Consider the following 15,694-nt stretch of genomic DNA (forward strand, 5'->3'; position numbering starts at 1 on the left):
ACGGATATATATGGGTCTTTGTAGGACGCGTATGCCTTGGGCACTTATTTCGCATATCCCCGCGCTTGAGTTTACGCATGCAAATATGTGGTCATTTAAAAAACTTGTATATACGCGATCTAAAAGGTCGTATATATGGGCTTGAAGCCCATAGTAACGTATGTAAACAAGTATACGCGGCAGAGCAACCCGCGTATTGCCGCTTTTCATGTGACGTCATCATTTTCCAAAATAAGAAACTACCAATCATTCTGAAGTTTTAGTTTCATCAGAAGTAAGACCCTTTAATAACTTGATGCTTTGCAGCGTTTAAGCTAGACAGGGTTCCTCCGTCATTTTGAAATAGGGTACGTTTGAATTTCCAAGTTTATGCGTTATGTGACATTAACATGGCGGCCCGATAAGGCTCTCGAATGGTCAAAACGATGAGTTTTTGCTCAAGTTTTTGCTAATTAAACAGTTGTTGCTCTAGAAAAAGTATTAATTTCAATGTGTCGGAGCTCTAGAGTAATAACTTTTCGTTTCAATGGCAAAACTCAATGACGGATGTTTCTGTTACTTTACGGCCACCATGTTTGTGTCCCTCCGAGGGGCACAAACATGGCGACTCCATGCAAAGCTCTATAAATTTGTGTGAAACACTTCTCCGAATAACGGGAATATGAAAAACTGTACAGACCTAAATCTTGGCGAGGTTTTTTTTATATGTCAATCATGTTTCATACCCCAGCTTCTTGAGTTAATTTATTGAGTGGTTATGATTTTTATTTTTGATTGCGTGACACTGCAAACCAGCCATACCCTGTCGTAATTTTGAAACGAATGGCCAACCATAAGGGACTGGATCAAAGTATGGCAAAACTGGCGTAGACGTTTTCTCAGATCTCTGCCAGCTTAACCTGTGAACAGGCTCCCGACTTTGTCATAGAGAAAGTAAAAAAAAAAAAGGCGGGCGGAGATAGCCGAGAGTGGTCTAGTGAGGGAAAAATCCCATCACGCCAGGATCGCTTCGCTCACCCTATTTCATTTTTTCCGCGCTCGTCAGGAGCCTGTTTATAGACGGTGCCAACTCCTCTCACAGATTATCCAAGAGCCTCCTGGGTACAAACCGAATCTGTCGGTCTCCTCACGGGTCGCCACTTTTATTTTGGCCAATAACTTTCATTTTCGGGCAGAATTATGTTTCGAATATTTGCCGATGCATTTCTGTGGTTGAATCGGCAGCGCTCTCCTTTTAAACACGCTTTTAAGGTCGAGAAAGTAAAATTGGCGATGCACTTAGGCCCAGTTCAGCCGCCGAACTTTTTATGAGCCGAACTTAATTCGAATTTGGACCGACCCAAATTATCAAAAGTACACCTGTTGATTCAGACGGTGAACTTAATTTACCGAACTTAATTTAGTTTGAACCAAAACACATCGAAACGTCAGCGGTTTTCAGGCAAGGTGTATGCAGTAGGTTCGGCACATGAAAAGTTCGACGTCCGAATCAAAGCCGTTCCAAAGACGAAATTCCCGGCTGAGGTAGGCGGGAAGAACGGCTGAGCCGTTCCAAATTCAAATAGCCGTTCTTAACTGATTCAGACGCCGAACTTTTCATGTACTTAATTCAACGTATTAGGTTCGGCCCAGGATAAGTTCGGCGTCTGAACTGGGCCTAAATTATTACCTGACGCGTGATTGATAAAAGAAACTATCCGTGATGCGTGATTTAATGGAATAATTGAGCGTGATGCCTGATTGGTACCCCCCTTTTTTGCAGGAGTATGGAATGTTTACTTCTTCTTGGTTCTTTCAAAAACAACTCTGAATCAAAGCACGAATTAACCCTCGAAATCGGCAGTGATAAAAGAGACAAACCTTGTGCTGTTCATGAACCTCTGGTACAAAAAAGTCAACCTGTCTAGACTTGACTTGTGACAAGACTCGAGCTGGCCTCGGACTCGATACGATACAACTCGTCTCAACCAAAATGGCAGGGTTCAACTTCAAACGGAACACATTCTCCCTGAGAGGAAATCCCGACCAAAATTTCTAGAAATATATTTGTGATCGTATAAAACAACGTGCTTGTTGAACGGCATGTCCTAAAACCCGAAACAACGAAACGAAACGAGCGAAACGAGCGAAACAAGCGAGACGAAACCACCGAAACAAGCGAAACGACCGAAACGAGTAAAATAGTAAGTAAATAAATAAAAAAGTTAAAAAAAAGCCTTGATCTCTAGCACGTTACTATGGCAGCCGAATCTCGTACCCAGATCCTGCTCTCAAGCCACATGTGTGACATCGTGACATCACAAACCTGAAAGGTGGATGACCGCAAGCGTCTCGAGCAGGAAGACATCGAGAAAAAAGTGGGTATTTACACATTCTGAATAGTATTCTAGCTAAAACAAGAAATCTAATTGCAAAGAAAGGTTTTCTGGTCGTATCGTGGATTCTTAGACGGTGGCGAATCGAATGGTCTTTTCGAGAATGACTTTGCAGCATTCCTCGTGCGAACCAGGACTTTCTTTAATGTATATCTCTAAAGAAAAACGAGGGCGACTTGACAGGCTTTAATCATATTAATGTCAGGCCTTCGTGACTCTTGCAGTTCTCAAAGTAATTTCTTATTAGGCGCTCAGCTCTTCACGGATACTCTTGAGATTGTGTTTCCGTACATCCTGGGCTCGGCGTTGTCGATTCGCCACCGCCTAAGAATCCACGATACGACCAGGAAACCTTTCTTTAAAATTACATTTCTCGTTTTAGCTAGCATGCCATTCAAAATGTGAAAAATACTCACCTTTTTCTCGATGTCTTCGTGGTGGTCGTCGACACCCTTGCGCTCATCCATCTTTCAGGTTTGAGATGTAACGATGTAACTCATGTGGATCTGGGTACGACATCAGGCTGCCATAGTAACGAGCCAGAGATCAAGGCTGTTTTTTTTTTTTTTTAACGTTTTCATGTATTTATTTATTATTTTACTCGTTTCGGTGGTTTCGTTTCGCTCGTTTCGTTTCGTTGTTTCGGGTTTTTGTACATGCCTTGTTGAACAAATCTAAACAAAATCAAACCGACTGTTTACATTTTCACGGCCCATGATTCTTTGCCCGCGCGTGACGCAAACGTGCATGTGTTTATCGACGGCTCTAGCCTGCGTAGCAAGCGTTTCTGTGGGGTTCGGGAGCAAAGAATTACAGCGCGAAAAATGGAGCGAGTAAAAGAGGGGGGAGGGGGAGGGGAAGGAAGGAAACCCCCTCTCCCACCCCCATCTTTCTCTTTTTTGGTTCTCCCCCCATGTTCCGCGCAGACAAAACACCGAAAATCCCGTTCCTCGGTCTTTCTTTGCTTCCAAACCCCACGGAAACGCTTGCTACGCAGGCTACGACAGCTCCATTTCAAACGACATTTCAAACGGAGTTCCAAGCGGCCGTACTCACTTGTGAATTTATGACAAGGAAGCTGACTTGCAACAGTGCTGAAGTTATTTCTACCTTTTTGTCTTGAGTGATCGGTAAGTAAGTTTATTGATACTACTTTAAGTTTACTTGTTGCCACCCAGACGTCGTTATGCAAAAGGCACGGGAAATCGAGGGCCGAAACGAAACGATACTGGAACGCAGATTTCGGCGATGCTTTGAATTGTGATCGGCTTTTAAGCTTACTGTGTTGCTTTAACTGTACACCGTCATCTCTGCCTCGGACTTGCGGGGAAAATTTCGCTTAAAGGGTCGTCTTAGAGCGACGGTTTAATTAATACAGAAAGTGGAAAGAAAGCTTTGAAGCTGCCCGAAGTGGCTTTGTTTTACATGAAAACGTACTTGGCACAAAATATATGGACGAATTTCTGCTTGAGCGTAAGCAAATATCTTTTGTTGTAGCTCTACTATTAGATCCTTTTGTGTTGCCATCTTCAGTGTAACTTAAATAATGCGAAGATGGCAGATTTACAAAATCTTTTATGTTCTTTGTGACAGACATTTTAATGGCCATCGCCGGCGTGCCCTAGGAATCCAGCGGGTTTTGCAGTCGCTACCCTAGTTAATAAATGCAAGAATCAGGATTTTCAGTTTGTCTAACAGTGCGCTGACTGTGGAAGGCGTTAAAAACGACCTTAGCAAACGAGCGAGCGTACAACAATTAACAATACTCCGCCTAAACAAATTTGACCGTTCGAATCTATTTTTAGTCGATGCTGAGTAATTTGTCGATGTAAATTATAAATTGACAACAAATCGCAATAACAATACTGATTATGACGGCGTACACAAATATCGACATTGGCGTCAAAATCGATAAAATGCACGCTGTTGTGGTTGGTGAAAGAGACTTGTGAGTGGTGGAAATACATGTTTATGTTAAAAGTTAATTCTTTTTAAACCAAATTTTTTAAGATAATTTCGATACACATTTTCTTCCTTTTCATTGGCCGAGACATTCTCTCCTAAATCAATTATTTGCCTCAACCTCGCGTTCAGGAAGTAATAATTATTGATCTGCTCGCCACTGACAAATCACAATATTTTGCTCAACCTGACGTCCAGTTAATTATCGTAACTGTATTAGGTAGTAGTGAAATACTAATACGTTATATCTAAATTCTTTGTCGTTCTTAATTTTGCCTGTGTGATCAATCAGTGACAAAACAATGACGGTATTGATTTCTTTCAGAAAATGGCCTTGTGACAATTTTTTTAGTGAATTTGTATCTTTCAGACCTTTTGTATTTTTACTTATGTACTCTAATAACAGGACCTCCTTTGATACCAGTGTTTATTACACTGATGGGGTTATCCTGTACTGGTATATTATTATTATTATTATTATTATTATTAATATTATTATTATTATTTTTATTTTTATTAATGGATGGCCAATGGAAAATCACAACCTCAAGTCCTCTAACTGCTATCAATTGTCATTGATTTTTGTTGACTATTATTTGATTATCGTTTTTTAATGTTTTCAATCAATTGGCAGTCAGTAATATGGCATTTTAGTTCCGTTCATGGTTGCATACGTGTCTGGTGACTTTAATGCACTGGCTTTTACACGAATCCAGGACACAGGTCAAGTTGTTCTCACTATCTATTTTTAATGAGCAGAATAAAGGCTCAGTGCATACACTGCGTTATAAATCTTCTTATTATGTGGCTAGCTCCGTGAACGGGCAAGATAAATCAAATCCTGTGCTGTGATTGGCTACCCGATTGGGCAAGATGGGGATATCTTGCCCGCTCGGGACTACCCGCCATGTCCCGCAAGAAAAATTTCTCTGAAAGCTTTAGTAATCCTTTATTGACCAAGCTTTTTTGGTCAAGACAAAGTTGATAGAGGGGAACGGTTATGAAACTCGACAAAGTTCTTTGTTGTATGTTTTTGTTCGCTTTTTTGGCCTTGACGGTGCACAAAACACAATAGTTGTTTACTCCGCACTGAGGAACCAACCGATAGAAATGTGTTGGTTGTGTAATTCATGCATAGTGTATGAGCGCAAAACAAAAGTTTGTGCACTGTCGGGACTTTCTGACATAAATCTTGGCATCTTTGTTTACTCCTTTGATGTTTGCTGGGCCTCACAACCAGTCCCCTCTATTAACTATGGTCAAGTTGGCTGGATATTGGCCTTGTTCATTTTTTGCGAGTTTATGGACCTCGACTCCATCTTGGTCTGTAAACTCGCAGAAAAAGAACTTGACCAATATCCAGCCATCTTGACCTCACGCTTGGTCAACAACCCATATGTACATTTCTTAGCCACTGGTCCTTTGCAAAAAGCAATGTGAAATGACTAAGTTCTGCGTATTTTGGGGAACGTGAATATAATGACAGTGGCTGATTTTTCTTATAATCCGTCAAATATTGAATGCCTTCAATCTTTCATCTTTCGTTAAAAGGAATTATAACCTTCACATCAGTTGGAACATGTGAAGAAAATGGGCACAGTACTGTATATATTGCCATTCTGAGTTTGAAACTGTGAACAGTCCTTGTCAACCAGAGAAGCTGCAAACACCAACTGAAACCCTTCAACCCTTAAATACTGTCCGCACCAGTGACTTCTACTGCTAGCAGTAATCGAAGCTGTGGCTTGTTGCATTTCCCTCATGGGACGGTGGTCACGGTTAAGATATCTTCTGGTTTCCTGCATGTTAGGTCTTCTGCTTTTAGTGGCATTTCATGGTGAAGTGAATTACCTCTGGAAAAGACTACCACATCGCAGTACTGATCAGTAAGTTCTTTATTTCTTGGAAAATTCCAGTTTTTGTTGTGCTTCAACTGTTATAATTTTTCAAATACTGTTCAATTGCGGCTTAAAAAAGATGAATTCTATCAGTGGCATTCTTCCTGATGTTGTTAAACAAGCAGACGGCGGGTTTCAGAGGTCAGGAGATGATCCAAAAAGTTAGAACTAGGGTTGGGAATCATTTTGTCACACATAGGGTTTCATGTTAATCAGAACAGTGTTTACACCTTGAGACTTGGCCAGAACATTTTTGTTATGGAGCAAGGGGTTGAGTGGCTGGGAGAGGGTCAGGGCCAGATTAAAGGGAGCTTGCCCCTAAAGGCACTGTTGCCATGACAGCTATAGACCTGCTTTTCAATCTGAATTCCAGGGTCTTCTGCAGAACAATGTCCAACCAGTATGCAGGTCATATATTAAGTTTAAATCCTTTTGGGAGGACTTGGACATTTTTATTTAGATTAGATTGTAAGGTAAGGTAAAGGTAAAGTCTGCATACGAGCCAAGTGGCCCATCAGGCCGGAGCTTATCCCGGTTTCTGTAGCATGAAGTGACTAGGAGTATTTCTACTCCCCTCTGGATGGGATGCCATTCCATCGCAGGGTTACCCCCAGCATTAAGTTCACCGGTACCCATTTATACATCTGGGTGGAGAGAGGCACTGTGAGAGTAAAGTGTCTTGCCCAAGAACACAACACAATGTCCCCGGTCAGGGCTCGATCTGGAGACGAGCGCACTAACCATGAGGCCACCGCGCCTCCCTAGATTAGGTTGTGGCTCTGTGTATTTCTTTGTGGCTTTGTGGAAGCATGGTGGCCTCATTGTTAGTGTGCTCGTCTCCAAATTGAGCAGTCCGGATTTGCGCCCTGGCTGGGAACATTGTGTTGTGTTCTTGGTCAAGGCACTTAACTCTCACAGTGCTTCTCTCCACCCAGGTGTATAAATGGGCACCAGTGCACTTAATGCTGGGGGTGACCTTGCAATGGACTAGCATCCCATCCAGGGGGGAGTAGAAATACTCCTAGTCACTTCATGCTATGGAAACCAGGATAAGCTACAGCCTGATGGGCCACTAATGGCTCGTGTGAAGACTTTACCTTACTGTACCTTTACGTCTGTGTGTTTCAGTTACACACAAACTCTGCTCAATCAATGGTTTTGTGGTTTTTTTCCGTCAGTCATCTTAGTGGACCTCTCAGGAAACAGAAGTTTACTTCAGTGGGTATAAAATGCCACATCTATGGGTTGTAATTGGCAGATTTGGAACCATTTTTAATTATTTCTTTTTTGCAAGGTTCCTTTGTTGTCGTCATGATAATTATGATTGTTAGCTGCTAGAAACACAATCATTAGTAAAGACAGTGCAAGTTACAGCTACATCACTGGAGAAACAAGGTGGTGATTGGTTGAATTCTTGTGCTTATTTCATGCCAGTAATCCCACTGGTAAAATAAGCAACACTAGCTAGTGAAATAAGCATAAAAACAAGGATGAGTAAAAGGAAAATGGTCTTTCTTTTTTTGGGCTTGTGCTTATATGCTTATTTCAACTAACATTTTCTTGTGCTTACTCTTGTGCTTATCTGACAAGTGTGAACCAGGCTTTAGGCTTTGAACTTCAGATTTCACGTAGTATTGAATTAGGCACAGTAAGATCTTTCTAATAACATCTGTGTATTTTCTTTTTTTAACAGACACCAATTAACAGTTGAGAGAACCAGACGGATATTAAAGCTTATCTCAGCTGGCAAGTGTGTTCCTATTAGACAGGTTCTCTTTCTCAAGACACACAAAACAGGATCATCCACTGTGGCTAACATCTTCTTCCGTTACGGCAACTCTAACGATCTTTCTTTTGTTCTCGGCATTGACTCAATGATTGGCTGGCCTCATCGATTTCGCCTCATACATGCCTTGCCGCGCAATGGAATTCAACCAAATTTTCTGTGCAGTCATACAAGATACAATGAAAAAACCATGCATCATCTCTTCCCAAAGGACACCAGCATGTACATTACGATCCTCAGAGACCCGGTAGACCAGTTTGAATCAGTTTTTAACTACGTGGAATTCGGTGAAGTTTTTGGTTTTGGTAAGGACCCAACAAAATCTATAAAGTCATTTCTCAGGAATGGAATAGAATTTAAAAATATTACTGCAAGTCGATCATCAGTTTTAGCCAGAAATCCCATGATGTTTGACTTTGGTTTAGATTACCAGTTCTACCAGAACTTGACAGCAGTCAAAGAGTACATTGCCTTTTTGGAAAAAGAATTTGATTTGGTGATGATCATGGAATACTTTGAAGAGTCTATGGTGCTAATGAAACGCTTGCTTTGCTGGGAATTTGAAGATTTTTTCCACATTAAATCCAATGCGAGAGTGGATAAAGAAAGAGCTGAAATGAGTGACAACTTAAAAGAGAACATCAAACGATGGAACAAAGCTGATATGTTATTGTACAAGCACTTTAACAGGACATTTTGGCGCCAAATAAACCTGGAGGGGGAAGGGTTTTATGATGACCTGAAAACTTTTCATCGGATGAATGAAGAAATGAATGAAAGGTGCTTTAACGGAACTTTGACCCTTCAATTAGTTTATCCTGGCAAATATGTGAAGTCACCTGTTTTAAATCCAAACTTGCCAGCAGAAATAAAGGACAAATGTGAAAAGATAACTAGAAAAGAAAATGCATATCTTGAACACTTGAGAAATAAACAATTCTCAAAATCGGCAGGTTACATCAAGACATTGCTAGACAAAGAGAAAGAACCTGACAATACAATTAGCTGGGATGTAGCGAAAGACCTCGCTTACGATCCTTTGCCGCTATAAAAATATATTGTAAAAGTAGAACTGAAGGTTGGGGTGGGGGGGGGGGGGGAGGGGGGGGAGGAATTTTCTGGGGCATAAATATATTTATCACCTCTTGGTTGTGCATGATTTTTGTTGCTGGGCAATAACTTGCACAAGAATTGGATAGTAGAAAGAACTTGCTCGATTTTTACCCCATTGCTCCTCTTGCACAATTTTTTTTCAGCCAATTTTTACTGTACAGGAATTTTGTTTAAAAAAATTGCCAAACCCCTCCCTCTAAAAAGTGATGGTCCATCCCGTAGGGGTTGGAAAATAAGAAGGGAGGGAGAATTTGGTGGAAGGGGGTTGGTTGGTCAGACTCAAATGTTTCATAAAAGGCCGTAGTCGTGTTCTCGGGATTGGACTGGAACTAGCTTGCAATGGAGGCTTAAGTGCGGGAGTCTTTTCAAAAGCAAATGACATTATGATCCTCCATTGCAAGCTAGTTCCAGTCCAATACCGACCTGTTAATTGCTCTCATCATTTGTACAGTTGATGAAGATGTGCGATAGATAAGTAAGTAAGTAACATCCTTCATTTAAACACGATGAAGATTCAAGTTTCCCCCTGAGGTCACTGTAATGAGTACTATCCACCAGGCAAAAGTTAATTAAGTTGATAAAGTTGACAAGCATGCCTTATTGTGAAGTTAGAATGTTATGAAGTTACACTGTGATGCCGATGTTATGCTTTCAGTCTTATTTCCATTACTTTCCCCTGTTAATAGTTCGGAATTCTTTTTCTACTTTAGTGTTTTTATGACTTTTGAGTTGGCAAATGTGTAAATAGTCACCCTATTAATATTTATAAGCATTTAAGACTTAGAGGAGTTTTGTCATTTAAAACAGTCGAACCTCTATCAAGCGGCCATCAATTAAATGGCCATCCCTATTAGGCGTCCCGATGAGGGCTTTCCTATTGTTTTTACCTCTATTACGTGGCCAGCCCCCTTTAAGTAGCCACTATCCATTTCTCCAAGGGAGCAGTGATGTGAAGACTGACCCTCCCTTGCTCAGAAAAGGGGACCACAGAGTGATGACCATAAAATGACCGTCATTCGGATGCTGGGTGAGAGAGGGTCAGCTGAAAAGTGTTATGCTCCAATGGGCCTTTCATTTCATCAAAACGTGGGGGACTGCCCTCTTTCAAAGAGGTCCCTCCACCACCCTTTTAGATCTACCACTGACCAATATGCAAGGATTTTTTTGCACCAGTATTACGTGTGTTCCACAGATTCAAGGGACAAAAGGAAATAGCCCAAGGTTTTGTAAGAACTACAGTCAAACCTGAATATAATGGTTACCCTTGGGAAATGGCCAGGTGACCGTTAAATACAGGGTGACCGCTGTACACCGGTTTGCTTTAAACTCCCCTGGAAGTTAATAAATAGCATTTTTATGTGCAAATAATCACTCAATTTGCGTTTTATTGACAATAACGAGTAACAGCAACGAAATAAACACGATAAAAAAGGTCCATAAAATGTCCGTGGTGTACTTTTAGGGAGGTGCAGTAAGAGTCTACTGAAAGCTAATGAACAACGTTTTCAAGTGGAAAATTACTCACTTTACATTTATTGACAACAATTTGAGACAGATAAGTACAGTACAGTGTTATAATCAGGGGACTATGGCGAAAGTGAAAACAGTGTGGTACAGTTGTGTTGTTCCAGTTACAGTAAGCATTTTTCGGTCGTAGGCAATGACACGTATTAGTAGTTTTGTTCAGTACTAATTGTATTTTTGTGAGACCTCTGCCTTGGTGGCTGCGATTTAACGAGCTTAAGAATAAAGCTTGTCAGTATTCGTTAATCGTAACCCAATTTCGTGACCGTAATATACATGTAAAAGATATGAAATTGTGGATTCAGAGAGTCTAAAGAGTGACCGCGTCCGTTATATACAGGTGACCGCTATATGCAGGTCAACTTAACAGTAAATATAAGGGACGATTTTTGGGAAGTGTTCAGTGACCGTTATACACAGGGTGACCGCTATATACAGGTCCGTTATATACAGGTTTGACCGTATTTCAAGCTTTATATCATGTTATTTCCATTATCGATTGATGACCGTAAACAGGGTTATTCAGGCTAATTGCAGTGAAAGTCTGCACTCCGGTTAATGTTAGCCCGAACAACACTTGGTCTAAATAACGCTCCCTGGTTAGCCTGTGACGGTCAGCCCCCAATGATGGAAATGGTAACATGATTCAGTAAGAGGTCTACAGTCTACATTTTACTCCTGGTCTGCAGTCTACAACCCACAGTCTGCATTTTATACTCACCCCTGGTGGACTGGTCTGCAGTCCAGGCAGTCTGCAGTCCAGGCCTGCACTCCGCAGTCCACAATCCTATTTTACACACCGTTTACACTTACCGGAATTAAAACATAATTTTACCTCACATCCGCTGTTGACTTTTCTTTCAATCCAGGGTACGAGGGGCATTTGATGCATAAAAACACTCCAACCATGCAGACCTTCAACTTGTTTATCTTGTGGGCCTGTTTCTAGTAAACAAAGCTGTGTTTTTGATATATAACATAACCTTGCACTGCAAAGTGGTGCTTCGATGCGCAACACGGTCAAAGACTGGGTAGAAGGAAGTAAGTCTTCTTTGAGAATAATGGAACAATTTCGTGTTTAGGAGTTAAAACATAAAGATAAAAAACAAAGGAGGAAACAGATAACAGAAACTCGCTGCGTTTTCATCAAAAAACATTTTCAAGATTTCATGCCCATTCTGTCAGTCTGTTCTCAACTCTTTATCTTTCGGTCCAAGCTTTAAAGACGAAATTTCAACTCTCCTCGCTAATTGTGCGACATTTCTTTTAACTAGTTCTGAGAATTTGTGGTACATCAAGACAATTACTAACTACTTAATAACCGAGAGTGAGGTCGTTACGGGAAAATCTCAAACTGAGGCCTTGCCGTATTGACCTCGCTATCGCTCGGTCAATACGGTTGGCCGAGGTTTGAGATTTTCCAGTAACGACCCAACAGTCGAGGTTATTAAGTTGTTTACTATATGGCTCATGAATTAAAGAAAAGAAAAAAATTATTCGAGCGGAAGTCGTCAATTTACACCCGGCGATGCGCGCGTTTACCGATTCATTCATCGTCTCAAACCCAGGGCAAAACTATGCAGTCAGTGAACTTCACCACTGTATTACGTCTTCCGTTAAAAGTACGCATTTCTTGACGGGAAATATGATTGTCCCAGCCTCAAAAAGGTATTTTAGTACCGTGGTGCCACAACTTGATGGGGGAGTTTTTCCGACTTTTGTGGCGAAACGTCAACGTATATAGAAAAGACAGAAAGTGCTTCAAAATAGTCGAAACAAAAGGTCTTTCGGTGAAAGAAAATACTAATGCTTCAGAATGCACTGCTCAGAATAACTCGATCTTCACATTCGCTTTCGACAACATATCTTCACCTTCTTCATTCTGGGATTTACAGATGAACTTTTCAAGCCTTCTGAATGTCTGAAACTTCCTGCAGTTATCAGAAACACTGCTACCGACAGAAACCGCCCGATTGCGTACATCTGATGATCCTGGAAGCTGATTTACACTTGCTTGTGTTAAAGCGAGGGAATCTGTTTGATGAGAACTGTGACGACGGTGTTCAATACTTCGGTAATTGTTGTGACTAAGATGATAACTTATAAGTTTCTTCGTGGTGTTCTGCTCAGGATGCATGGCAGATCTGCCGATGGTGTTTTTCCCTAAGCGATTTCGGCAAACTTTGATTGTTTTTCACTAGTGCCCGCCAAGGTTACCTGCTGGTAAGTCAAAAACGACTTCTATATAAATTTTTTTAAGGAAAAATCTCTAAACTTTTAGCTAATCGGAATTAAATTTACTTTTCTTACTGTTTTTAATCGGCTTTCATTGTTTCAATGCCCTTGAATTTTCAGAACTGGGCTCTTCCTAATTTGCATAATCCGTAATCGGCCCGTGGGCGTTACGGCTACTTATTATATGGCTGTGTCTCACAAGGACTGGGAACTATCGAATTCACGAATTTGATTGGCTGAAATCGATTTTGGCCGCGTTCTAGATTTTCCCATCTAGACCGGCATCTAGACCGGTTTCATTTTGCGTTGAAAAAGTAGCAAACTGAAATGCAAAAATGTTCACCGTTTTCTTTCATTTTCTTCTCAATCATTTATGGAAGTGCCAAAAAGCTTGATGACAAAAAAAAAAAAAAAGGTAAAGAGGACGAGCAAATTTCGGCAGGTTGAAGTTAAGCTCATCTCCGTTTTCAAGCAAAATGTCAGCAAACCAGTTACATTAAATGAATTAAAGTTTCTTTCTTTGCCATATAATAAACATCTTATTAACCGAGCTAAGTCGGTCTGTATAGGAGAATCTTGACCTCGGTCGTGTGTACAGACCTCACTGTGTTCGGTCTGTACTCACGACCTCGGTCAAGATTCTCCCATACAGACCTCCTGCTCGGTTAATAAGAGCTAAATAATGACCGCTCAGATCTCGCTCTTTGCCAATTAGAGCGCACGTTATATCGGCTACAAGCCAAAGCCATATAATAAATGTTTATAGTTCCCTACAAAATGATTTTCCTTATTCTCAACAGCAATGAGGTGTTAAGTTCTAGGGATACAGTAAACACCTGCATATAAGAACACATGGTTTTGGAGTTCAGGCTGATCTAGTTCGATCTTATTTATCGGATGCTTAATGAGAAATCAGCCTGAAGATGTTCTTAGAAATACTACACATAACATGTTATTACAGGTTTAGTTAGCACATTTATTTTAAATAAATAAGTAAGTAAGAAACCAAATCAGTAAATCAATAAATAAAAAAAAAAAAAAATCTGTCAGGTAGCAAACTAGTCAACATGAAGAGTGGAAATGGTCAGAAATGTAACATTAGTTTCAACATTTTTTCTTATTCCAACACCCTCTCCCTTATTATATAAGAGCATATTTATTTATCAGGTTGAACTGATTCTTGTATATATGGTGCTTTATGGGCTAAATTTCAGCCTGATGTTCTTAATCCATTTTGTTCTTATATGTGGATGTTTACTGCAGTCGGAGAAAATTGATCTTCAAGAAACCGCAGAACACAAAACCATCAACTGATGTGGCGAAAAAGAAACCAATACAAACGAGGAAATATAGAATTAATTTTTTTTATTGGAACGTTTAACAAACAATAGGGTAATATAAAAATTTCTTTCAATTGACAGAATTAAATCTAAGTCCACAGATCTTTCAGCTCAGTAACTTTTGCAGGTAAGTCCAATTCCACATTAAATATCTTCCAATGATAGTCAATCAGAGAGGGAGAATTTTCTGAGCAATGTGATTCAAAACTGAGCAATAGCTTTAATCATGTTATTCTTACAACACTTGATGTGTCTGTTTATCAAATGAACTTAAGGCATTCTCGTTATCTATTAATATTACCATTGCACAATTTTGACATAAGTGTCCACTAAAATGCTTCAAAATGTCACAAAAACAAATATACATGTATTACTACATGTATTCTAAATTTGTCTACCTACCAGGGACAGATAGCCAGTAAAAATTCTGACTGACGCAATGTCCATGAAAACATTGTGACTGACGCAATGTTCATGAAAACATTGTGACTGATGCAATGTCTATGAAAACATTGTGACTGACGCAATGTCCATGAAAACAGTGTGACTGACGCAATGTCCAAACATTACGACCAATGCAATGTCCATGGTTAAGTTCTCTTCCTAGGTGTTTAGAGTGTTTATGATGTCTAAGAACAACAAAACCGAAAAAACATGACTGAGGTGAGTGCCTTGGTTTGCCTGCTACTAGCTACGACCATACCTGTAAGTGTTTGATTGCTATCTTAGGGAGGTATCTTTAAGTTTTGCAGTAGACTGCAACTGACTGTTTCAATGGGAAGACCTAACACATAAAGGACCCAAACCAAGCTGGACATTTGGTTCTTTTTACATGAGGTATAGTCCTAACCCTGGTTCAGATCATTGTTTACTGCAAATACATGCAAGAGTTCCTAAGGTGTCCAATGTAACTGTCACAAATTCACATTTTGGGTTTTTCATTTAACTGAACACAAGCCCCTGTTCGCAAAATAGATATGATTGAGCTAGTCTGCTCCAGGCTTTTGGTCAGTAACTAGGGACAACACAAAAAAAGAGCCTGTGCAAAGCTCAAGCGGGGGCTTTTTCTATTCCCCCCCCCCCCCCGCCCCTCAACCACCACCCAACCCCTGCTGGCTCTTTTTTGGCCTGCCCACTTTTTCACGTCACCTCTACTTACCAAAAGCCCTGAACAGCTTAATATCAAGCCATTATTGATAACAGCTATTGTTTATTGTTGCCCCAGGCTACACAATAAAAAGTAGGTCTGCAATGCGAACTTGTGTGGGATTTCAGTCAAATAAAAGTTGATGCTCTATGGATAAATCAGAGAAATTGTAGCTTTACAGTGAATATTTATATATTTTGCGGTGTTGTAGTCATGAAAGTCAAGTAAAGATACCGTAGAGTCCTGATTATAAGATCCCAGGCTGCAGATGAAAAAACGGTTATAGGAGAAACATATTTGGACTTTCATTTCCA

At 40.3% G+C, this 15,694-nt stretch overlaps 1 protein-coding gene across 1 annotated transcript; it reads left to right on the top strand.

Moving 5' to 3' along the window:
* Positions 1–132: 132 nt before the first annotated feature.
* On the top strand, positions 133–15,312 carry LOC145469332 (galactose-3-O-sulfotransferase 2-like). The gene is made up of 3 exons (XM_081453014.1): positions 133–3,505; positions 5,889–6,223; positions 7,929–15,312. Exons 2-3 carry the CDS (start codon positions 6,099–6,101, stop codon positions 9,070–9,072), a joined length of 1,269 nt encoding a protein of 422 aa, XP_081309140.1. The 5' UTR covers positions 133–3,505; positions 5,889–6,098; the 3' UTR covers positions 9,073–15,312.
* The last annotated feature ends 382 nt before the right edge of the window (positions 15,313–15,694 follow it).

This window comes from Orbicella franksi, chromosome 15 (genome assembly GCF_964199315.1).
Source record: "Orbicella franksi chromosome 15, jaOrbFran1.1, whole genome shotgun sequence".
In the NCBI taxonomy this organism is placed as follows: Eukaryota; Metazoa; Cnidaria; class Anthozoa; order Scleractinia; family Merulinidae; genus Orbicella; species Orbicella franksi.